The sequence below is a fragment of the Gigantopelta aegis genome, chromosome 3 (assembly GCF_016097555.1).
Source record: "Gigantopelta aegis isolate Gae_Host chromosome 3, Gae_host_genome, whole genome shotgun sequence".
NCBI classification, from domain to species: Eukaryota; Metazoa; Mollusca; class Gastropoda; order Neomphalida; family Peltospiridae; genus Gigantopelta; species Gigantopelta aegis.
In genome coordinates, this window is record NC_054701.1 from 22946290 (window position 1) to 22972710 (window position 26421).

A 26421-nucleotide genomic window follows, 5' to 3' on the forward strand; every position below is an offset into this window, starting at 1 on the left:
TTTATTGCATATAACACCTTCTTGTTCTCAAGCCATGGGAGCCTGCTGGAAAACCCTGGATAAATCCCTGGTTCACATTTAATGGTAAATGACTTTTGACTGAGGTCAGGTTGTGTCCCCATGCAATGAGAAAAACACATCAATAACACTGTTACACTGTCGCTCCAAGGTGTTTGACATATCACATTTGACTGGCCCCAGGCCATACATGACCATTGTGTGTGGGAAGAGCTTATTAGCTTATTTATTTATTACCAGTGTTTATCACTGAAAAAAAAATCAGAATTTCAAGCATTGGCCGTTTAGTCCATGTAACACAAAATAGATGTCAGCAGCATAGATGGAAGAAGGAAGGAATCTTTTATTTAAAGACACACTAAACACATTTTGCTACTTTTTCTGATTATTAACAAGGGATCTTTTATAATATGTAGCAGCCCACAGACAGGATAGTACATACCATGGGTCTTGTAAAACCACACCATGATAAAGGACGTGGTATGTGCTATCCTATCTGTGGGATAGTGCATATAAAAGATTCCCTGCTACTAATGGAAAAATGTAGCAGGTTTCCTCTCTTAAGACTGTATATCAAAACTACCATATGTTTGACATCCAATAGCCGATGATTAATAAATCAATGTGCTCTAGTGGTGTCGTTAAACAAAACAAACTTTTTGTGATACCAGATGTGGAGCACTTGTTGGAACTTGAAATAGCCTAATGGCTCACCGACGGGGAAAAACATTTATCAAATGTTACAGTTACGTCTATTTTGTAAACATGAATATCCTTCCGCTACCCCAAACCACCAATATTAGTGTTTTTAAGCTCTATCTCCCTCTTTAGGTGACATATCTCATTATTATTATTATTTAGTAAAATTGTATTAACTTAAAGTAAATTAGGGCTAGTGAATTTTTACTTGTGGCTAGTAAATTTTTTAATTCACTGATCCCAATGCTAGTGGATTTTATAAAAATTGTAGAAGCCCTGCCACTGGACTATGTCTCGCCCCCAGCGTGGATGATGATTTCATAATTATTTCACACACATGTACAAGTACATGAAGCTTACACACTACCGTTCATTCAAGCTTTCAAATTTATTTATATAAATGTCTGTAATTCTATTCAGTTAAAAATATTACAGAGCAAGACTTATATGGAAAGCATTTTTGTTATATACATTTACATGCAGTCTGTGATAGAATAACATGGCAAATCACAGCAGTCTCTGACATACGTCTTCAAATTCTGGCTAGAATGGAAAATAGCTCGAGCATATAAATGATTTCATTACATTGCCTATTATATATGTGAACATGGCATAGATCCCACAATCCGTAACACCTTAGATAAGAGATGCACATGTACTGCAACACTGAACTCCCTATTGTTGGGAGAAAGAAGGAAAGAAATGTTTTATTTAACGACGTACTCAACACATTTTATTTACGGTGATATGGTGTCAGACATATGGTTAAGGACCACACAGATATTGAGAGAGGAAACCCGCTGTTGCCACTTCATGGGCTACTCTTTTCGATTAACAGCAAGGGTTCTTTTATATGCACCATCCCACAGACAGGATAGCACATACCACAACCTTTGATATACCAATCGTGGTGCACTGGCTGGAACAAAAAATGGCCCAATGGGCCCACCGATGGGGATGGATTGATCCCAAACCGACTGTGTATCAAGCGAGCGCTTTACCAGTGACTGGGCTATGTCCCACCCCTGTTATTGGGAGAAGTCACATTTTGACATTACAATGGTGGCTAAACTTGGCCTTTAAATTCACTATGATGTAACATTGAGTGGGTGAAGTCAGATAAAATTATTCATAATGGAATCAATATTTCAGTTCTTAAATTTATGCATTTTGTAATGAGTAAAGTTGACATATATGTACCTTTGCAAAAATGTGCAGTGTTTTTTTTTTTTCCTTTTGTTATTTTGAATGCACCTATTGCAATTTCCAAGAACATATTTGGGGTTTTTTAACAATCATTTGTAAAGATGCCAGCATGCTGACATTTACAAGTTCATTAGCCAGCATTTGAGAAAAACAAAAACGAAAAAAAGCTTCATTATTCTGTTAGTACATGTACGTGTATTTGCACTTAGTCACATCTATGTTAATGCAGCATTTACCAAGTCATACCGGGGATCTAGCAAGTCTTGGTGTCCAAAAACCATGGTCCATTTGTTCAAAACATGCTTAAATTAACCCTGGATTAGTCGATATTTTTCCTTTGATAATCTTTAATGAATATTAGATTTTTTTAATGAATGGATACTTTTGGTTGTTGTAAATCAAGTCTTAACATTATGTTTTCAGTTATTATTTGTATTGATGGAGTCCTTGGTTTTGAAAATGGTTGAGCTAACCTTTGAACAACTGGCCTCATGTAGGTTCCATGATATAGGAGTGTTTAATCCTTTGGAAAACTATGATGAATCTGTAGGAAAACTATACCGATATATCTAAGCCTCAAGCTGAGTTTTTTTTTGTATTATTGATGAGTGGGTGGGACTTACAGATTTATTTCCTTTGACAGTTGGCACATAAAAAGATTATATGGTTTTTATGCTTGTAATCAGTGGTAACTAGTATCTGGTGTACAGGGCAGTAACCAGGGTGGGTTCACGAGGCTGGCACACTTTCTTCCTTTCTGGTTATTGAAACAATCATTTGAAATATTACATTTGAAAAAAGTTGTTTGAGTGATATTGTATACAACAATAAAAGTTTGGATATTTTTGTTTGATATTTATGCTCAATGTTTTTGAAAATTAAACTGATGAAAAGGAAAGCAATGTTTGTTTGAAAACACCACATAACATTGTTCAGTTAGTGGCTGTTAGGTATATGTATATTAATGGCAATGTTTTGTGTAGACAATGATATAAAAATTATTTTTAATAGATTGACAGGACAATGCACACCATAACCTTTGATATACCATTCTTATGTCCCTAGGTGAGCACTACCACTGTTTAAAATGGCCAAATGGCTGGCTAGAAAGTGATCAGTCACCGCCCACTATTGCCCTGCATGTACATGTGAATAAACACCCTCTTGACAAAACCTGTATGTAGCTACTGCCCTGTTATCAACATGTAGTTTAACTGTACAACTATAAGACCACTAAGAGCTGACAATCTGTATTTTCCGTGCATCATCATTAAACTGCAATCAGTTTGTGATAGTGATGTTATTTTTACTACCTGTATCAAACAGTTTTCACATGTTTCTAGCAAGGAACAGGTGTTAAGGATTTATGTCACTCAAAGTTTTGGGCGGTTTGATATTACTCACTGATAAAAAATTTCATATGTTTTGCCCTTGCTGTGCTGTCTGCATTTTATCGGTCATGGGGGTGGGGGGTGGGGGTGGTTTGAAACTGTCTTTCTCTCTCTCTCTCTCTCTCTCTCTCTCTCTCTCTCTCTCTCTCTCTCTCTCTCTCTCTCTCTCTCTCTCTCTCTCTCTCTCTCTCTCTCTCTCTCTTTCTTTCTCTCTCTCTATGCAGGGAGATATCTATCCCACTGTTGGTAGCCAAATTAGCCATTGGCTAATTAAAGAAAATAATGGCTAATAAAATTTGCAAGTGGCTAAAATTTTGGCTTAGCCATTTTCTATCTTCTGATGTGAACAAAAGGGTTACATAATCTATCCAACACCTGAAATATAATAATAATACCAAACAAACAAAACTGGTTTTTTTACACTGCGAGATAGCAGGATGCAAGAGGTTATTAAATTGAGTAGGCCCCTGATCTCTATAAAATTTCAAAACACTCTAATCAGCTGAAATCACATTTTGCTGTATCAGTTTCTGTTTCCCATAGCCTCAGTCCTGCCGTTGTTAAACCTTTAGATTTACAGCTTTGATAAAGAAAAAAAAACAAGAAGGAAAAAAAAAAACCCGCACACACAAAAACCCAAAACGTTTCTTTATCAAAGATATGATCAATGAGTTATAGCTATCTGGTTTATTTAAACTTGCTAACAGAGCTGGCTGAACGCACACACTACATTAATTGCTTTATTGATGTTAGGTGGCAGTAAACTCCTGGTTATTAGGCTGCGGGTCAACGTGACCTAGCGCATGCCTGTGATGGTGGTGCTGGGGTTGGGGTTGGGGGAGGGGGAGGTAATTCTGGGAAATATTAGTGTTATGAGTAAATTGATTGCTCTTAGTGGCAGTTTTAATTCTTCCTGGCACATGTTCCAAGAGCCAACGTTCAAAGATTATATTTACATACTGCTTCATACATTTTAGGTAATGCAAAATGTCAATTTTCATATGGTACCGATGTTTTTAAATTGGTATATAAAACGTATTGTTGATTAGTTTTGTGTGGAAGTGTAGAAGCAAATAAGTTTTTGTTTGTCAAATAAGAGTCACAAAACATGATAATTCAATAATTATCATTTAATAAATTATAAAAGGCATAATGTTTTTTAAACTTTACATACCAGTTACACTTACAGACACATGTAATTCAACTTCAGTTCATACTTATACTATTTTTTATGACAACTTAAACTCTGTTTTTGTAGAACAAGGAAACAAAAACTGAAATAATAGATTAATTTTAGAAGTAATAAATGATAATTATGCATATGGGTGATGGTAAGAAAGATATATATTACTTTGTTCTTAACATTAAAATATAGCCTTGTAACACTAGTTGGCAATTTGTTTCCTTTTTTTCAGTAGTTAAAAACCCTAGTACATAAATACTACAGTATTAATGTTAGAATTTTTCTTTAAAAAGTACAAATATAATTAAGCATAAATTTGTACATTTTTCTTAAATTCAACTTTGAATAATTGTTATTTAGTCTTTTCGCCTGATAAACATTGTTTACGTACATCTGATATATAAATTATAATAATTAAAGAGACAGACCCTAGTTTTAAACACTAAGGCATATTTTTCACCTAGACCCTAGTTTCAAACCATTAAAAATGACACTAAGTTTGGTTAATTTACAAACCTGTAACAAATTTGAATACAGCAAAGTGAAACAAGAGTGTGATGTTGAAATACCCTTAAAAATAGACTAAAACGCGACTCCATAATCATTACTTCTCATGTGCATTTTTAAAAAATATGGAAAATGCATTTTATGGTATTAGAAACATCAGGATGACCAGAAATACTTGAGTTGTACAGAAATGGATAATCTAAACAATAAAATATTTCAGTGATCCTAAATGGCTCTAATAGTGAACAATAAGCCTTAGTGTTTAAACATTACGGTCTGTCCCTTTAATAAGGCATTGAGGGGCTGGATTTAGCTCAGTCGGTTGAGTGCTCGCCTGATAGAATCGAACCACCTCAGTGGATCCATTCAACTGATGTGGGGGGTTTTCTCGTTTCAACCAATACACCACAACTGGTCAAAGGTTGTGGTATGTGCTTTCCTGTCTATGGGAAAGTGCATTAGGAAAAATGTAGCGATTTTCCTCTGATTACTACATGTCAAAATTACCAAATGTATGACATGCAATAGCTGATGATTAATGAATCAATGTGCTCCAGTGGTGTCATTAAAGAAAACAAATTTCTTCTTCATCTGATGACTACGTGTCAGAATTACCAAATGTATGACATCCAGTAGCTGATGATTAAGTAATCAGTGTGCTCTAGTTAAACAAAACTATTTTTTTTTAATAATGATTGATGACGATGAGTTAAAGAAATGGCAGACAGATAGACATAACAAACAATAAAATTTGCTTGAAATAAACCTTAAACAGATTGTTCCTCTGTTCCTCAAAGAAATTGTATCCATATCCTTTTTTAGCAGGAAAAACCCCCCACACAGGACTTATCACTGTGAATCTCCTAATGTCTAGTTGTATCTTGTTAAAGTATTAGCAAACCAATGAACTTAACTGCATAAATCCCCCTGCGTCTAGACACTTGATTTCTTATGGTATACTTCCAAAGCTTGTGCATTCTGTAATTGCTTGTAAACGTGTACATGTTTATTTTAAACACATGGAGCTTGTCATTGTGGTGTTTTATTTCCACCTCGGGCAATTAGTCAGAGGATGAAAGAAATGCTTGATTATTTGTGCCAAAGCATGTAGAGATTTTTAAACGGCCATTTGGTGACTAATATATGGTTATTGCAACACTTGGCCCACATGTTGGAGAAAACTTGCAGTTGGCACAGACATATATAGACTACTGTTCCTATGAAAAAACAGCTCTTCCCTGGGTCAAACCGCTGGCCTTGCCAGGGGCAGGACCCAGGGGGGACATGCCTGAACCCTAGTGGATATAGGCATGTAAGTTTCTGAGAAATAACAGCAAGAGATATTTTAATAGTTTTGTATGCACTTTCCTACAGACAGGACAGTACATACCATAGCCTTTGATATATAACGTGTGCAGCACTGTTTTGACCACACAGTTCTTGACACTGTTTTAATTTAAATGTTGAATATTTATATCAATTTGATGTAGTTCATCACATCATTTTTGCATTTACCTTAGTTTTGATACCCAATAGCCAATGTATTTTGCGTACTGGGGTGTCGTTAAAAATTCATTCATTCTGTTTTAACCAAGGGAAATAATTTTCATGCAGTAGATTGGATTTATTTGGAATGTTGAAAATTATCTTATGGTTTAAATATATTTATCTGCTGTAATAATAAACAGTTTGGGATTGGCCAACAGGCTGACACCTATATTATTACGGCCTTTCCCTGCATTTTCAAAAATACAGTATTTATGGTGAGCATGACATGTCATGATTTCTCCAGAATTTTGACATTCTTGGGGGAAAAGGAAAAAGAAAAGCTGGCACGAAGAAAGATACCGGTAATGGTGGCTAACATAATATTTTGTTATTCTACTTTGTACACAATGATTACTTTTCCTCAAAACATCATCTTGATTTGAATATGGTATGGAGTTTTTAGCTTTGTTAAAAAATGTGTGTCATATTCTTGTTAGCAATAAAAGGATTTATAATTGTATGAACTGAGAAAACTGTCAATAACATGGCTGTTCACAGTCCCACAACCGGTATATCAAAGACGGTAGTACATGTACATGGTATATGCTATGCTGTATGTACAAAGTATATATAAAAGATCCCCTGCTGCTGACAGAAAAAATAGCAGGTTTTCTCAAAGACCATTTGACATCCAATAGCCGATAATGAATAAACCAATGTGCTCTAGTGGTGTCGTTAAACAAAACAAACTTTAATTTTTATCTTTAACTTAAATAATATATTGTACTATTACTATACCGTAATTACATACACATCTGTAAAAGAATATTTTCCTGAAACGAAATTCTTATCGTTACAAAAAAATATTTATAAATACTGCTTACTGTCAAACTTGTGTAAACATTAATAACCCAAAATAAGTAAATGGTTTACCATCAGTATGATAATAAACAATGTGTGTGTTTCGTCTTGTTTCAGAAAAGGTAACTCAGACAGTGAAGATAGATGCCTCTACTGTGGAGATAGAAGAACGTGGCGTCAAGCTCCGACTAACAGTTGTCGATACTCCAGGATTCGGGGATTCATTAAACTCACAAGACTGGTCAGTGTCCGTGTGTGTGTGTGTGTGTCTGTGTATAGTGTTTGCGTGTGTGTGCATGCGAGAAGCTCCGACTAAAGCTATCCTAACCAGATGCGTGCGACATAAGCAATTTGTTTTAGAAACCATTGATTTCAATCTCCGTATCCTAACTGCATACGTATGACACAAGCAATGTTTTTAGAAACTACTGATTTCAATCGCCGTATCCTAACCGGATCTGTACACGTGCGGTTAGGATTCTGAAATAATCGCTCGCAGCCTGTTAGGATACAGCTAAACCAGATATTCCAGGATTCGGGGATTCATTAAACTCAAGACTGGTCAGTGTGTGTGTGTGCGTGTGCGTGTGTGTGTGTGTGTGTGTGTGCACGCGCGCGTGCGTGCGTGTGTGTTTCAGTGCTGTATAATTGTTTTTCCAGTTTTTGACCAATTATTCAGTATGTGGATTCAGTGTTAAATTATTGTTTTTCCAGTTTTCGACCGATAATACAGTATGTGGATTCAGTGTTAAATTATTGTTTTTCCAGTTTTCGACCGATAATACAGTATGTGGATTCAGTGTTAAATTATTGTTTTTCCAGTTTTCGACCGATAATACAGTATGTGGATTCAGTGTTAAATTATTGTTTTTCCAGTTTTCGACCGATTATTCAGTATGTGGACGACCAGTTTGAGAGATACCTGCAGGATGAGAGTGGACTCAACCGACGACACATTGTTGACAACCGAGTTCATTCATGTTTCTACTTCATCAATCCCTCAGGGCATGGGTATGAAGCTTATTTCATTCTTTGTGTTGTTTAAAATAAATGATATTCAGGTCATCGTATATAAACAAGGGCGAGATGTAGCCCAGTGGTAAAGCGCTCGCTTGATGCGCGGTAGGTCTGGGATCGATCCTCATTGGTGGACCCATTGGGCTATTTCTCATTCCAGCCAGTGCTCCACGACTGGTGTAATAAAGGCTGTGGTATGTACTATCCTGTCTGTGGGATGGTTTATATAAAAAGAGTAACCCATGAAATGGCGACAGCGGGTTTCCTCTCAATATCTGTGTGGTCCTTAACCATATGTCTGACGCCATATAACCGTAATTAAAATGTGTTGAATGCGTCTATAATAAAACATTTCCTTCCTTCCTTCCTTGTATATTAACAAATAATACTAACAGACTGAAAGATCTGAATCTTTGGGAAGATCATTAATTAATGCAGATGGCTCTGAGAAAATTTAAACTGAATACACTTGTTAACACAGACCTTGAAAAGTCCTTTAATTCTCTAATGATTATTTATGGGAATATTTTAATTTGTAGTTATTCAAGCCTCTAATTTGGCAAATAAGAGGGCAAGGCATTTTTGGCATCGATAGATGAGGATTTATTGAGGACATTACGGCAATCAGGCAGGGCAACAAGGCAAACTTCAACAAATGTACTAATATATAGTGAAACCTCTCAAAACCGGACCCTCTGTAAACCGATATTCCCTCAAAACCGGACTCCTTTTGTGGTCTCTTTTTAAGTATCTGTTCAGGAGAGAAAGTCTGTAAACCAGATACCTCTTAAAACCGGATGTATTACTTAGTCCTGAGCGTGTCTGGTTTAGAGGAGTTTCACAGTAACACAACAGCAACCATTCAAAATAAATAAGTGTGAAATGGTTTGTGTTTTTGTAGTAAAACAACTTTTCAGGAGTTGAGTTTGAGTATTATGACCAGTTTTAAACATGCAAAATAAGGCTGTAACACTTTAATTTCCACTGGCCTCGGTAGCGTCGTGGTTAGGCCATCGGTCTACAGGCTGGTAGGTACTGGGTTTGGATCCCAGTCGAGACATGGGAGTTTTAATCCAGATACCGACTCCAAACTCTGAGTGAGTGCTCAGCAAGGCTCAATGGGTAGGTGTAAACTACTTGCACCGACCAGTGATCCATAACTGGTTCAACAAAGGCCATGGTTTGTGCTATCCTGCCTGTGGGAAGCGCAAATAAAAGATCCCTTGCTGCTAATCGGAAGAGTAGCCCATGTAGTTGCGACAGCGGGTTTCCTCTCAAAATCTGTGTGGTCCTTAACCATATGTCTGACGCCATATAACTTTAAATAAAATGTGTTGAGTGTGTCGTTAAATAAAACATTTCTTTCTTTCTTTAATTTCCAGGGCATTGGAGCATATTGCCACTTGGCCTACGATAAATTTTAGTCCTTGTTAGTTGTCATAAATATATGTGAAAATAGCAGAATATGACCTGTAAGCAAACGTTCCTTTTCATTCTGAAATAATATGAATATTTATAATCCTGAAACATGAACCAATAATTGTAAATTGCTCTGGTTTATTTCCTGTTAGTTTCTGATGTCACTTTCTGCTTTGTGTTTCAGGTTGAAACCCCTTGATTTAGCATTCATGAAAGCTCTTCACCATAAAGTTAACATTGTGCCTGTTCTTGCTAAAGCTGACACGCTCACAAAAATGGAAATCATCAATCGCAAGAAGAAGGTAATGCTGCAGAACTTCCTGTCCTATTCTGATCTTTTTTCTTCTTTTTTTGTTGTTTTAATATTTATTTTCCCCAGTCCATTCTGACCATGTTCTATTCTGACCTTGGTTTTATCCAAACAGAGGTGGGACGTAGCCAAGTGGTAAAGTGTTTGGCCTAGGTGTGATCCCTGCATTGAGCACATTGGGCTATTTCTAGTTATAGCCAGTGCACCATGACTGGTATATAAAACTCTGTGGTTTGTGCTGTCCAGCTGTGGTATGGAACATGCAAAAGATCCCACGGTACTAATGGGAAAATGTAGCAGATTTCCTCTTTAAGCTTAGACTATGTCACCAAATGTTTTGACATCCGATAGCCAAATCAATAAAGCAAGTTAAATAAAACAAACTAACTTTAACTTTTATCCAAACAAAACTCCAAATTAATTTTCTGGATTTGGAAACAATCTTTGCCTCTCCAGTATTAATCTGTAAGCAAATGTCATAAATGGACTGGCAGTTCTAAACATTAATATCAGAATTAAACTTCTAATTAAACCAAAGGAGTAACTTTTTAACAGAGTGCAACAAAAAAAAAAAAAGAGACAAATGATGATGACAGATTATTATTTTATTTTCTCACTTTTGAAAATAAGGGAATTCTGGATATATCTGGACTACTGATGGAAACTGTTTGTGAATCTAATTATTAAAAAAAATTTTTTTAGCGGAATATGCTGTCTAGCTCCTGTCAATTTTGAGCTGTGTACAGATACAGCCGTTAAAGATTAAATGTAAATCAATTGTATGAATCATGGGAGGTCTCTGTTTTTGTTAAATTGGATCTAGTCAGTTTGAGACCCAGCTTATACTTTTAACATTAATAATTCATTTATGTTACATTCACAATTATTAAAATTTACACCAACATACAAACCATATTTATTTTGGCACCCCTTCTTCTTAAAAAACTTACTTAAATATTTAAGTAAAAAATATTGTAAAATAATATATTTGCACAAGTGTACAAACAATAATACTCTTTTTTTCAGTACTACTCCCTCTCGTAGAAACTTAAATTAACATTTTTTGATTTTGTAAAGAATAGTTTTATCAAATTTTTTTGTCTTAAAAGTATACATTGCCATTAGCCCTCTCTCAACAAGTATACAATTTGTACCTTCATTAAAATATTGGTATTTGTGTACAGCCACATACACATTAGTTTTTAGATCATATATACAAAGCTGGAACAAACATATCACATGTTGACAAATTGTTTTGACGAGGCCAATTTATTTTCCTTTAGCTATTCACAACAAAATAGGCTCATTAAAAATGTTAAGTCTATAAGCCCTCTTTGGAATTTATTACAATATACAATTGCCAAATTTAATTTTTATTCTTATTTATTTAATGATGATTTAAACTGATAAGACACTGTTTACAATTTCTATCTCATTTCCTTTGTAAATGTTTATGTTAAAAAAAAAATGGGTTTCATTATAAAACAAACCTAAAAATAGAAAGTTTATCTCGTAGCAGTGTAAACCTCCTTCAACAATATTCATCAGTAAATGTGATGATCTTCAACGGTTTCATAAATATTTGCCAGAACAATAAATATTTAGAAAGTCTAGTGTGTGCACATGATGAAAACAGATGTTGAATCATAAATCGTGCCAGATTACACAGCTTTGAGATTAGTGTACTGAGAGCTGCTCTGGTGCAGGAAATAACGTCACCGGTGTAAATCTGCTGGTTATGGTGAGAGAGACCAGATGTACATGTTATACTGGTAATTAGTCAAGAGTTAGGCTACAAACAGGAAGTAAAGGCAATATGTGTGTGTTATTTAGTGGTCTGTGCTGCTCATGGAGCATGAAGGCTCAACTCATTTTAGTTTATGGCCAGGTTTATACGAAAAATATTACACTGGTGCAAAATGGAAAATATATTAATAATATGCTGAATAAGTACCAACCAAAATTTACTAGTCCATCAGCGTACAGCACAATATAACATTGCTATACAAACTTAGGTCAAATCAAACAACTGGTAGGAGAGATTAATTCACCTATTATATTAGGAACACACATATTGTGGTCTCATGTGAAGTGGGCACCTACATATTAATTTTTTTTAATCTTTAAAAAAATAATTAATAATGCACCTTTTTTCAATCCTTGTATAAAGTTTGTTATGATTGATCATAACAATTTGTCATACCCTGGTCATGAATTGTCATTAGCAGTGGTCATATTTTATCCAAAACAAAATTAACTTTGCATAAATATTACTCATCTGATCTTAGCTTTCAATTCACATGGATATTTTGTGATAACATCGAACAATTTATAGGTTTGAATTTTGAGAGGAACAATTTGAAACAGAAAAGTGTAGTATTTTGATCCACATTATATTGTATTAGAAAAATAGTTAACTAAACTGGGCATTGTTTTGGTTTTTTTGGCCTTTCCAATTTAGGTAGCACACCTGTTTTATTTTGTCAAAACAATATGTAGTTGTCATATAAATGTTATGATGATTTATGCTGATCATCTATTCATTTATTTATATAGAGATTATTAAACAAGCTTGTGTGTCGTACTGATTTTATGATTTTTGTATTGCCCAAGCGAGAGCGAGGGTAATGCATGAATCCTGACACGAGTTTCGTAAAATTAGTATGACGCACACGCGAGTGTAATAATTTCCTTATTATCCATATTATTAGTGTTATTTTTGTTTCATGAATAACAAGGCCAGTCTCAAAATGTTTCACTCACAACTAGAAGGAAATGACGTCATATTTCACATGCACAATCTGTGGCTAGGACTTGGAATGTTATGACGTCCTTTCCAAAATTACATCAATACACTTGTTATTACACGTGTGCTTCGTATGGTTTTTATTAACTCGGTTATGTTGAACCATGTGGATAATAATTACCATTGTTTGACACCCATTAGGCAATGTTGTTTTTTGTTTTTGGGTGTTGTTAAACATTCATTCAGTAATTTTTAAATGTTATGAATGTGACTGTTTCAGATTCTGGAGCAGATCAAGGAGTGTGGAATCAGTATCTACCCTCTCCCCGACTGTGACGAGGATGAGGATGAAGACTACAAAGAACAGTGTCGTCAGCTCAAGGTCATTGCCATGGCATTTCAGTGTCCTCTCATTCTTCGGTCTAATTTGTTGTATTCAGGACTGGACGTAGCCCAGTGGTAAAACACTCGCTTGATGTGTGGTTGATCTAGGATCAATCCCCGTCGGTGGGCCCATTAGGCTATTTCTTGTTCTGGCCAGTGCACCACGGCTGGTATATAAAATGCTGTGGTATGGGCTCTCCTGTATGTTGCATTGTGCATATGAAAGATCCAGGACCGGGACTTATCCCAGTGGTAAAGCCCTCGCTTGATGCGTGGTCAGTTTAGTATCAAACCCTGTTGGTGGGCCCATTGGGCTATTTCTCGTTCTAGCCTGGTGTATCAAAGGCCGTGGTGTGTGCTATGTTGTCTGTGGGATGGTTCATATATTATAAAAGATCCCTTGCTACTAATGGAAATATGTAGCAGGTATCCTCTCTAAGACTTATGTGAAAATTACCAAATGTTTGACATCCAATAACTGATGATTAATAAATCAATGTGCTCAAGTGGTCATTAAACATAACAAACTTAACTTTCACATAAAAGATCCCTTGCTACTAATGGAAAAATTTATCGGATTTCTTCTTTAAGACTATGTCAAAATTACCAAATGTTTTGATAATCAATAGCTGATGATTAATAAATCAATGTGCCCTAGTCGTTTAGTTAAACAAAACACACTTCAACTTTTATATTTATCTTCAGTAAAAACCCTAAATGTATATTGTGAAAATTTTTTAAAGGACATATTGTGTATCAGATTGTAAGAAAACAACAGATTATAATTTTGGTCATAACAGTTTGGACTAACAGAGTTAAATATATGCAAGGGAGGTAACCACTATTACACTACATGTATGTTAAACTATATTAAAATTAGTGATCTAGTTATTTCTGGTTATTAATGCTGTTAAATTACAAATTACTTGCTAACATTTTTGTTGAAATTATTAATTTTGAAAAATTCAGTACTGTATAATTAACTTTTTGTTACATTCATTGCAATTAGTCTTATTCAGCTTACCGTACTAGCACACCACAAATGCTATACGACCCTGAGTTATAACCTCCACTGCAGAATTATCTCCCCTTGCCGGATGTATAACCTACACATCCCATTGGTTCAGACATAGCAACGAGAGTTTGTTCAATTCTCGATGAACGTAAAAATTATGTCGTCAGGTAACGTCATATCTGATGACGTCATTTTATATGGGCAAGTTGTCTTTTTGATGATAATGATGATAACTAGTTTAACGTGCCCATATACCACTAGGGTTTCGAACACACCCATCCCGAGTCCGACCTCCGATAAGATCGGTGGCCTGACTCGGGATGGAAAGGGGGGGGGGTGAAAATGGGCAGAATTTTGAAAATAGCAATTAGTAAAGAAGTTAATAGATTAAATAAAAAGGTTACAAGCCAAAAATAAAAAAGAATTGACTGCTCGGCCGAATATTTATATAATTTGGAGCATTTTAGAAGGACAGTCCAAAATTAAATTAGAGAAAGAAGAGAGGATCGGACTATTTAATAATATTAAAAAAAAGAAGTAATTTCGACATAAAATTTTGAACACAGATCTAAAAGTTTAAAGTACGATTGATATGTCCACGCGAATGGCCTCGTTAAGGCCGTTTGGGTGCACAGCTTAAAGGGACGAGATGGGTTGCATCCCGTCAAGAAAACCCCCAGAATGACAGTCGATAGACGTTGAAGGTGTAGTGCTGTGCTGAAATGCAGATTTTGAGAAGCCGGATCCGTCTGAACGAGAGAGAGAGTATCAGACTAGGGTATAGTCCAGTCGTCATGGGTTGGTATAGTGGTGCGGATGGGCCCGACTCCGGAGGATATGAGATGGTATCACTATAAAGCAAGGTAAAGTCTAGAAAAAGAGTAGATGGGGCTGACCCCGCTTCCTATTTCTTCTTAGAGTGGGGCGGTCAATCTCCCAGTGCAGCTAGGACAGGCTCGGACATGTAGAGACTAAAAGCGAACAACCGTGGCGTTCTGCAGAATGGCCGTCGTACGAGTCACGGAAAAAACAAATGACGTGGAGGCAAGGAATCTCGCTAAAAAAGAATCCAGCCTGGTGGTGCAGGCTGTCGAAACGAGAAGCGTTCCAGCATTCAATCAGTTCCAATGGCCGCATACATCCATGTAGAAAACTTCATTTCGCTGACAAAAACAACGAAATGAAGGACCTCCAAGTCGAGCACACGAAAGCACGTGCAGTGTGCACAAGCGAAACAAACACGTCTTACCGCATGGAGCTCCAGACTGGGAATCTGTCTTTTTGAGGGTTACTGTTTATGGACCAAAAATAATTCAAAATAAAGTATGAAGTTTTAGTGTTATTATTGGCAAGTGTGATTCAAATTTAATTACTGTCAGACCTCGTTACAACGACCATGTTCGTCTCTAGGTCACTTTGTCGTTGTATCGAAATTGCCATTGTATTGAATTAATTTGTCATGGGTTATATCCTTTACCAAAATGACGCAAGAAAAAATACTAATTAATATTAACTGAAGACTGAATAGCATTAAATAATTGATGTATTGCCATTATTATTAAAAAAAACAATAACGCATACATGTACATATAAATATGCGTTTGAAAATATTATTAATTATATTAATCAAGGCCACTAATTTTATGGGGGTGGGGGGGAGACAACCGACATTATATATGTATGTATGTATGTATGATGTTATAGAATTTAATGAGTTTTAAAAAAGGTTTAATTGTGGGGTATGGTCCCCCTGCCGCCTCCCCCTTCCCCCCTATGCCAGTGTTCAAGGTGATTCACTGTCAGTCTGATCATTCCTTACAGACATCTATTATTTATACCTACTTCGTTTACTAAATATCTTCAAAATAGAAGACTTGATTGTTCGAAGTTAATCCTTTAATTGATTGACTCAAGGCTTATGTTCAAAAGTAATACACGTCTACAGATTTAACATACATCGGTAACTCGGACATCGTGTGACACTGTGGGCTCACAATGTGATCAAGGATGCCAAATGGCTGTGTGTACAGTCAACATATTACGGTATCTATGATTATGTAATGTCATTTTAAAGAGGTGTTTTCAGATGTCGGATGCACGTTTGTTCCTAATTTGCTCTGTTGGAGTCGGAAGGTGTGAATTCCGGTGTTATTTCTTTTACATTCATCTGGGTATGAAAAAATAAATTATCCACAAACTTAAAGGGACATTCCTGAGTTTGCTGCCATTTTTAAGATGTTATCGACTAACAGAGACTTTTTAACGATTGTAATTACATATTAAATATATTTTTCTGCATAATATATTAGTGGCTGTATATTAAATGTGTTTCTGGTCGTTCTACTATTTGTACTAGGTTAAATTTCATTTTATTTCCTAAAATAAAAAATTTCGTACGTACGCAGTTATTTGAAGACAAAATCCAGTTTGGGCTTCTTACAAATATTAAGACAATCAGAAACACATTGAATATACAGACACTGATATTCTAAACCAGAAAATATATTTAATATGTAAGTTTAATCATAGAAATATTTTATTAGTCGGAAATCTCTTACACTTCAGCAAACTCAGGAATGTCCTTTTAATAGTTTGCATATGATTTTTTTTTTTTGATACACCAATGAACGTAAAAGAAATAACTGACAATCCTTAAATATCTGCACCCATTAGTTGATCTCAGCTATGAGTAGTGTCATCCTGTATGTGGGATGGTTCATATAAGAGATCCAGGAATGGGACGTCGTTGATCTATGATCGATCCATGTCAGTGGGCCCATTAGGCTATTTCTTGTTCTGGCCAGTGCATCACGACTTGTATATCAAAGGCCGTAGTATGTGCTATCCTGTATGTGGGATGATGAATGATCCATGAGCAGGACATAGCCCAGCGGTAAAGCGCTTAATTGAATTGCAGTCGGTTTGGGATCAATCCCTGTCAGTGGATCCATTGGGTATTTCTCATTCCAGCCTGGTATATCAAAGGCCGTCTTATGTGCTATCCTGTCTGGGATGGTTCATATATTATAAAACATCGCTTGCTACTAATGGAAAAATGTAGCAGGTTTCCTCTGAAAATGACCAAATGTTTGACATTCAATAGCCTATGATTAATAAATCAATGTGCTCTAGAGGTGTCGTGAAACAAAACAAACTTTAACTTTCATATAAAAGATCCATTGCTACTGATGGAATAATGTAACAGATTTCTTCTCTAAAACTGTCAAAATTACCAAATGTTTTGACAACCTATGATTAATAAATCAAAACAAACTTCAACTTTTATATTCATCTTCAGTAAATACCCTACATGTAATTGTAAAAAAACAAATTAGAGTACATATTGTATATCAGATTGTAAGAAAAAACTGATTTTTTGGTCATAACAGTTTGGACGAACTGAGAGTTAAATTTATTCAAGGGAGGCAACCACTATTACACTACATGTATGTTAAACTATATTGAAAGCAAAGCAGTGATTTAGTTATTTCCAGTTACTAAAGCTGTTAAATTACACATTACTTGAACCTTTTTGCTGAAATTATTAATTTTTAAGAATCCAATACTGTATATCTTTGTCTATTAGTTGATCTCGACTATCAGTTGTCTTTCCCACGACATTTTACAACCAAAACCAATTAATTCCACTTTTTTTTTTCCTTTTTCTTTTTTTTAAATAATTAAATTGTCAGATTAACATATATGAGTATAAATGATTCAACAACAAAAACTTGCAATATCATCCCTAAAACTAGTATTTTTTGTATAAATTCTTTTACCCCTCCCCCCAAGTTGTAAAATAATATTTTGATAAAAAGATTTGACTTATAGGTATATTTTTGGCTGTGTGGTGTTTGTAGTATGTAAGTTTGTTCACATGCACTTTGTGCAAAACAGAAAAGGTCCGTAACTTGGCAATTAGGATAAGTGATTTTTAAAGACAGTTCACTTAAATTTGTCTATTTTATTTTAGGATGCTGTCCCTTTCGCTGTTGTTGGTGCTAATACTATTATTGAAGTGAAGGGACGGAAGGTCAGAGGTCGAATGTACCCCTGGGGAGTTGTAGAGGTGGAAAACCCAGAACACTGTGATTTCATCAAACTGAGAACAATGCTCATGTAGGTATCTTCGAAAAAATACATTACTTGTATAATTAAATAATTCTGTAATAACTGCTGTTCACACATATTATGTTTTTATATTGTAATTTCCTAAAAAAAAGTATATGCATAATTGCTGTTAGAAGAAAAAAAAAACAATTCTTGTACATCGAGTTGAAAAATATTATTTTAATCATTTGATGCAGGAATTAGAGTGAAATCATTTTCTCGTTGTAATGATTTGCTAAGTGGCTTGGCAGTGGAGGGAGTTAAATGTATGAATAGTCATGTAGATGAACGTGCAGTGTGACTTAATGTATCAGTTCAGGTGACACACTGGGTTGAAACGTAGGTTTCTGTGGTGGGTTTTGTTTATTTCGTACGTTCTTCAAATATTATGAATGATGTTCAGGTTGTGCAACTTTATAATGAAAGGCCTGTGTCAGTCTGGTCTGTGGTGTGAAATACATTTCATTGTTTTGTTCTTATTTAAGCCAATTTGCCCAGAATGAGGATGTAGCCCAGTGGTAAAGCGTTTGCTTAATGTGCGTGCGGTCAGTTTGGGATCGATCCCCATTGTGCTATTTTTCGTTCCAGCCAGAGCACCACAACTGGTATATCAAAGGCCATGGTATGTGCTATCCTGTCTGTGTGATGGTGCATATAAAAGATACTAATGGAAAAATGTAGCAGGTTTCCTCTCTATGTCTGTGTCAAAATACCATATGTTTGACATCCAATAGCCGATAATTAATAAATCAGTGTGCTATAGTGGTGTTGTTAAAACAACCTTTTGTTCTCCACAAAATCTTATCAAACAAAGGTTATACCACTAACACTTAGATCAATTGAATGTTATTTATATATAATTACAAACTTTCTGAATTTATACGATTTACTGTATTCTGATTGGCTGACGTCGCTAAAAAACCAAGCGTTATCCTTCCATAAACCTCATAAAAATACGTCATCACGGAAGACCAAGATCGATTGGAACTATTTTTAGCTGGACGGGCGAGAAGCCCAATGACCCAGTTCGGTGATCGTTTTAAAAATAGAACAAGGAAGTGACCTGTTTTCTCTATTAAAAAAATAAGGGAAACTGGATGAGATATACATGTTATAAATATAAAAAAATTACAATATATTTTTTATTTGTTTTTATTCTGTTAAAAAAAAACCCCAAAATATCCAATAGTATGTATACATGTATTCCTACGCTTATTTACAGAACATGGCTGACGGTAAGAACGAAAGAAATTATTTTTGAGTGTTTTACGGTACACTTCTTGTACTGTTTGTAATTATAAGAATTGTTTCTAATTTTTTAGGAATTTATCGATGTATAAAAGTCACAAATGTAGTATAAAATCGCTTCGCTACGCTATGCGATTTTATACCATTTGTGACTTTTATACATCGATAAATTCCTAAAAAATGAGAAACAATTCTTATATACAGACAATATCAGTTTAATGAGAATGGTGATATGTATGAATAACAAGCATCAGTGTTTCTGTGACGAGATTTCATAGCAATAATAATGGAAATATAAATGTGTCATAAACTATAGGTAACCAGGTCTGTATTTTGTGGTGACGTGTACATGGGTTACCAGACACATTGTTTATTTCGATGCCTGATGGTTAAATGTTTTTTTTTTTAATAGTACACATATGCAAGATTTGCAGGAGGTGACGCAAGATTTACACTATGAGAACTTCCGAGCAGAGCGATTAGCAGTGGGAGGAAAAGCGAAACCAGCGTATGTGTTATTTTCATGTTATTTTGCCTCGATGTTTGCTAGAGAAATGAGAGTTTAGATACATGCACAAGTAGAATTAAAAAAATAATATCTTAACGTCTATATTTTTACTGAATATTTGCTGCCTGAAAATATACTATGGAGTTGCATAAAACTGAGTTAAGATGTCACTGAAAAACTAAGTTCAGTTTTGAATGTTAGACTGGTTTCGATTGCAATATTATTTAGTAGTATAATAACAACATAGCAGTAAGCATGACGGTCAGCATGATTATTGTTTAGTAGAGTTTTGTAATTTTTCTCTTAAACTAAGCAACACTTTTTTAAATTATTATTTATTGTTGTCGTGTTTTTTTGGGAGGGGTTTGGTGGAAAGGGGTGTGTGTTTAAATTTGCAACAACAACAAACAAAAACACTTTCACTTACATTTTGAATTCTCTCATTGACCTTGAAATGAAATAATATAAAATGAAATTCTCAGTACGATCCCATTCTCAAATTAATAAATACCTCTATTTTTATGGTAAATAAGAAGTGAACAAAAGTCTTTTCACTTATTGTTAACTTAGGGACAGATTGCTAGAGATATAATATTTTCTAGGTTTGATTTCTAATATAAACATTTTCAGTTATGACATTATGCATTTTGTTTACATTTTTATGCATTTTAAAAATATTTATATATGCACTTTGAGTTGTTTGTTACAGATAATGTTTTGTTTGATTTTGTTACTACAGTTTAAAAAGGTACAAAAAAGCCTGTTTATAATGCATTAATGATATAGATATAGATATATTTTTCAAGAACACTTCTCTACCACCGAAGTCCTCGGTTTGTTTCAAATAGAGAGAGTTTATCACAAGCAGTGAATTCTATAGTCTTACAAAAAGTGATTTGGGTTTATTTTTGTTGGGTGTTTTTCTTTTCTTTATATTTTAGGGCGTGATGTGTTTATTTTAATATACAATGGGATATTAAAAAAAAAAAAATGTAAACAATGTCACAAAATGTTAATCTTAAGCGAGTATTGTTGTTTTATTTTTTAATTTAAATACTTTGTACATTTTTATGTTCTTTATGGATCTCTAAATTAATCTTTTTTTATTTCTTTTTTCTTCTTTAAAAAAAAAAAATCCTTTATGTGGTTCATCCTGCCAATTCCTATGATTTTATATGGTAAGCGCACCCTGTATCGTGTATCTTTGTAACTCTTGTTATGCAGTATATGAAGGCAGCCTTTACACAGCCTCTTAATGTTGGGAAGCATGTACTAATAACCCATATTGTACTGGTGTGAGATTTTATAATCGTGTTTCACCTATTATTTTAATATATAAAACAAGTATTTATTCTTCCTATTTTAATATTTATAAAACATATTTATAATTATATCATTCATGTTATACTTATAATGTGTTAGACACCCATGTAAACACTCTATATGAAAATCATTATTAATTTTGCAAGCATGCCTTAAGTATATGTTTCTGTCTGATTTACTTATAACGTATTATTATCAGATTTACTTATAATGTCAAATTTACCCTAAAATATTATGTTCTATATATTCAAGGCTTTTTGCATCGCTTTCTTTTCTTCCAGGTTTATAAGCCTACAGTAGTGTTGTAGGTTTTTGTAAACCATGTGGTATTACAGATACCAGTACACTGTTAAGTGTTGAGTAATTGCTGTCTTTACTTGGTGGCTAAGTAAAAGAACACTTGCTTGAGGTATAATAGGTCATAGGATCAAGCCCCCTTAATGATCCTGGTGAGTTTTCCATTGACATAACGAGTATGTGTTCCTGTCTGTGGGAAAGAATCTATAAAAGATATTACTATTGTGAAGTTCAAGGGAGTTGGGGATGGAGATCTTGCTCAGTTGTTAAACCCACTCGCCTGAAGTGCTATGATTGTGAAGTTGAAGGGAGTTGGGGATGGAGATCTTGCTCAGTTGATAAACCCACTCGCCTGAAGTGCTATGATTGTGAAGTTGAAGGGAGTTGGGGATGGAGATCTTGCTCAGTTGATAAACCCACTCGCCTGAAGTGCTATGATTGTGAAGTTGAAGGGAGTTGGGGGATGGAGATCTTGCTCAGTTGATAAACCCACTCGCCTGAAGTGCTATGATTGTGAAGTTGAAGGGAGTTGGGGATGGAGATCTTGCTCAGTTGATAAACCCACTCGCCTGAAGTGCTATGATTGTGAAGTTGAAGGGAGTTGGGGATGGAGATCTTGCTCAGTTGATAAACCCACTCGCCTGAAGTGCTATGATTGTGAAGTTGAAGGGAGTTGGGGATGGAGATCTTGCTCAGTTGATAAACCCACTCGCCTGAAGTGCTATGATTGTGAAGTTGAAGGGAGTTGGGGGATGGAGATCTTGCTCAGTTGATAAACCCACTCGCCTGAAGTGCTATGATTGTGAAGTTGAAGGGAGTTGGGGATGGAGATCTTGCTCAGTTGATAAACCCACTCGCCTGAAGTGCTATGATTGTGAAGTTGAAGGGAGTTGGGGGATGGAGATCTTGCTCAGTTGATAAACCCACTCGCCTGAAGTGCTATGATTGTGAAGTTGAAGGGAGTTGGGGATGGAGATCTTGCTCAGTTGATAAACCCACTCGCCTGAAGTGCTATGATTGTGAAGTTGAAGGGAGTTGGGGGATGGAGATCTTGCTCAGTTGATAAACCCACTCGCCTGAAGTGCTATGATTGTGAAGTTGAAGGGAGTTGGGGGATGGAGATCTTGCTCAGTTGATAAACCCACTCGCCTGAAGTGCTATGATTGTGAAGTTGAAGGGAGTTGGGGGATGGAGATCTTGCTCAGTTGATAAACCCACTCGCCTGAAGTGCTATGATTGTGAAGTTGAAGGGAGTTGGGGGATGGAGATCTTGCTCAGTTGATAAACCCACTCGCCTGAAGTGCTATGATTATATAATAAAATCCAGTCAGTAGACCTATTCTCCAATTGTTGGGGGTTTTTTCCCAACCAGTGTTCCATTACTGTTATATTAATGGCTATGGTATGTGCTGTCCTGTGGTAAAGGACATATAAACGATCCCTGGCCGCAAATGGAAAAATGCAGAGGATTTTCTCTGTATGTCAGAATTGTCAAATGCTTGACATCCAGTAGCCGATGATTAATAAATCATTTGCTTTGATGTTGTTAAATGAAACAAATGATTATTTGGTAACGGTAGATTATATTGCATCAGTGGGTTTCATCTCACTCACTGGATCGTGTCGATTTAACCTTATTTTAAATAGCCATAGTTCAAAAATAAAATATACTGGGATATTATTAAACATTGCATTCCATTTTAATTTTCTTAGGTGGTTTACAAAACCTATCAACACTGCTGATACCTTCTACATCTCTATATGTTGTATCAAGTAAAACCTCTTTCTTTTGAATGCACATCCATTTTTACAAATTCCACATGTTTTTTTTTAACAAGAGTGTGCCTATGTTGTAAAGTATTTGTCGTTGTTACCTTATGTGTGCAACAGACAGGCAATAATAGACTGATGGTAAATTTTTACAGATAATGTATTTTTACTTTATTATTATTATTTATTAGTTTTTAAAAATGTATTTACTATTATTTTACATTTTATTTGTTTATTTATATAATTTTTAAAGGTGGGAGAGATTTAATAAAATGGAATCCGGGTATAGCTAATGAAATAATTTTTATAAAAAACCTTACCATTTCTTTTTAACTCATTTCTTTGAATAATTTAATTGACTTTTAACACAATTATTTAATACAATTTAATATTCTGTCAAATACATTTCAGTATTTTATGCTGTAAGGTGAGACAACTTGGGATATATTAGTTAACCATGACCAATTATATCCCTTGAATTGGTTTCATTTGCCAAGTTTTATGACATTATGTAGCAAACTTTACAGAAGCAGGTTAATGTAGCTATTTACTGCTAACGCAGGTCATATCATATATATATTTTTTAAAAACCTTTAAATATTAAAAATTAGTCTTATGAACATAACAAATTTCAATGTTTTATTATTTTTAAAGTATTCATAATATATCTTTTTAACAGATTAAGGTGTGATTTTGTTTAATTAACAAAGCAATGTGAATTTTTAAATTATACGAGAACACAGCACAACTTATCTTTCTTATGAAGAATGGTACTGAATATGACAGACCCTACCATTTAAGGGGAGCCATCACTCTAAGACTAATCTTTCTCATGAAGAATTGTACTGAATATGACAGACCCTACCATTTAAGGGGAGCCATCACTCTAAGACTAATCTTTCTCATGAAGAATGGTACTGAATATGACAGACCCTACCATTTAAGGGGAGCCATCACTCTAAGACTAATCTTTCTCATGAAGAATGGTACTGAATATGACAGACCCTACCATTTAAGGGGAGCCATTACTCTAAGACTAATCTTTCTCATGAAGAATGGTACTGAATATGACAGACCCTACCATTTAAGGGGAGCCATCACTCTAAGACTAATCTTTCTCATGAAGAATTGTACTGAATATGACAGACCCTACCATTTAAGGGGAGCCATCACTCTAAGACTAATCTTTCTCATGAAGAATGGTACTGAATATGACAGACCCTACCATTTAAGGGGAGCCATCACTCTAAGACTAGTTCGAGGAGAGTAATATTCAGCTCCCATTAGCATGTAAATTTACATTGTATCTATAATCTACCGTATATCTTCGCCTGTAAGTCGATCTCGGCTATAAGTCGAGTCCCTAATTTCAAGCCCTGAAAACGTATTTTTTTATTGACCCGTTTATAAGTCGACCCATGAAAAACTACTTATAAATATTGAAATATTTCTTATTTTCAGCACATGAGAACAATAATATTTGAACAAAAGAAAATTATTTTACAAACTTCGGTTTTCACGTTTTGTACATCGCAATATGATCAGACTATTCCAATCAAATATCATTATTACATAGCATCAAAACGAAATATTCCCTTAGAAGAGAGTGAAAAAGCTGTTTGACTGTTACTGTAAAGTACTGTACAGATGGTTTTGTGCACAGACAACAACTTTATTTTCTAAACGCTGACAACAGATCACTACGATAAAACTGAAAGTATCACGTTTTGCCGCCATTTTAATACATGTAAGGAGGATAACTCTGGAAAGTACACTGGTTTTTGTACAAATGATGTGTGTCCCTATTGCTCCAGATAAGTGAACTGCAGAGATCAGTCTATTTTTAAGGGGAAAGCTTAGTAATATTCATGAAGTTAATCACCGCCAAAGAATTGTTTGAATATGAACCATTAATGCCAGTGACCAGATTTCAAAACTAAACTAATCAGGCAACAGGTAGTTAGTATTGTTTACATTTTTACTATTAGTTATGACTGTTAATTTAACTAAGTGGACTGTTGTCTTGGCAAGTGAGTGAGATCGTACGCCTTTTCGCATAACCAAAACCGTTCTAATGCCAAAAAAAATAGGTTATAAAAAATAAATGTGTCAAATTAACATATTTGAGTATAAATACATGGCATACTTCAACAATAAAACTTGTAAAATAATCCCCAAAACAGTAATATTTTTTGGTGAAATTTTTTTACCCTCTTATAAGTCGACCCCCCAAGTTATAAAATAATTTTTGGGTGAAAAAAATTCGACTTATAGGCGAAGATATACGGTAAGGGTTTCTGACAGAGGCTAAAATGAGTAATACGCCTTACCCAAATACTTTTGCAGATACTATTTTTTTAAGTTAACATTTTGACAAAATTAATTACTCTTTATCATTACTGTATGATTTTCTTAACCCTAACCCTAAACATAACCCATTTTTTCTTTCTCGGGGGGAGACCCCCCCCCCCCCCCCTCCTGTTGACTGGATGCATTCAATTCCATAGTACCATACCCAGAAATTTCTTTCTGTCAGAAACCCTGAATCTAAGTTAGGAAAGCATTAATCATTCAACTCAATGTTTGTTCATGGTTGACTGGTGATAAATAATGAATTGTAGAAAGATAGGCATTATAAATTAATAGATTTTCGCATGTTTGAAATGCTGATGACTTTGTGTTGCCAGGAAACCTCGCAGACCTGACAGTGGGCAGGAGAAGGATCTTAACGACAAGGAGAGACAGCTCAGCGAGAAGGAGGCAGAAGTAAGTGAACAATATTGTGTAGTATTTGTCTTTAAGGTCGACGACAGTCACTTTTTGGACCATTGTCTTTTTTTTCGTACACAATAAATAAAACATATCCAACAGTAATTTTTTGATATGATATATTTGACAAAAGGTACTTTTTATTTCTTTCA

The 26421-nt window shown here is 34.9% G+C and overlaps 1 protein-coding gene across 6 annotated transcripts in view; it reads left to right on the plus strand.

Moving 5' to 3' along the window:
• The window catches only part of LOC121367713 (septin-2B-like), a 123508-nt gene that overhangs the window by 90235 nt on the left and 6852 nt on the right, over positions 1-26421 (plus strand). For 5 of the 6 annotated variants that reach the window (XM_041492049.1, XM_041492046.1, XM_041492045.1 and 2 more), the window contains 7 exons: positions 7471-7594; positions 8230-8364; positions 9974-10091; positions 13126-13227; positions 18218-18363; positions 20015-20110; positions 26188-26266. In XM_041492049.1, coding sequence (XP_041347983.1) covers positions 7471-7594; positions 8230-8364; positions 9974-10091; positions 13126-13227; positions 18218-18363; positions 20015-20110; positions 26188-26266 — 800 coding nt within the window. The remainder of the gene's footprint in view (positions 1-7470; positions 7595-8229; positions 8365-9973; positions 10092-13125; positions 13228-18217; positions 18364-20014; positions 20111-26187; positions 26267-26421) is intronic. The other variant, XM_041492047.1, reaches the window with a different exon arrangement.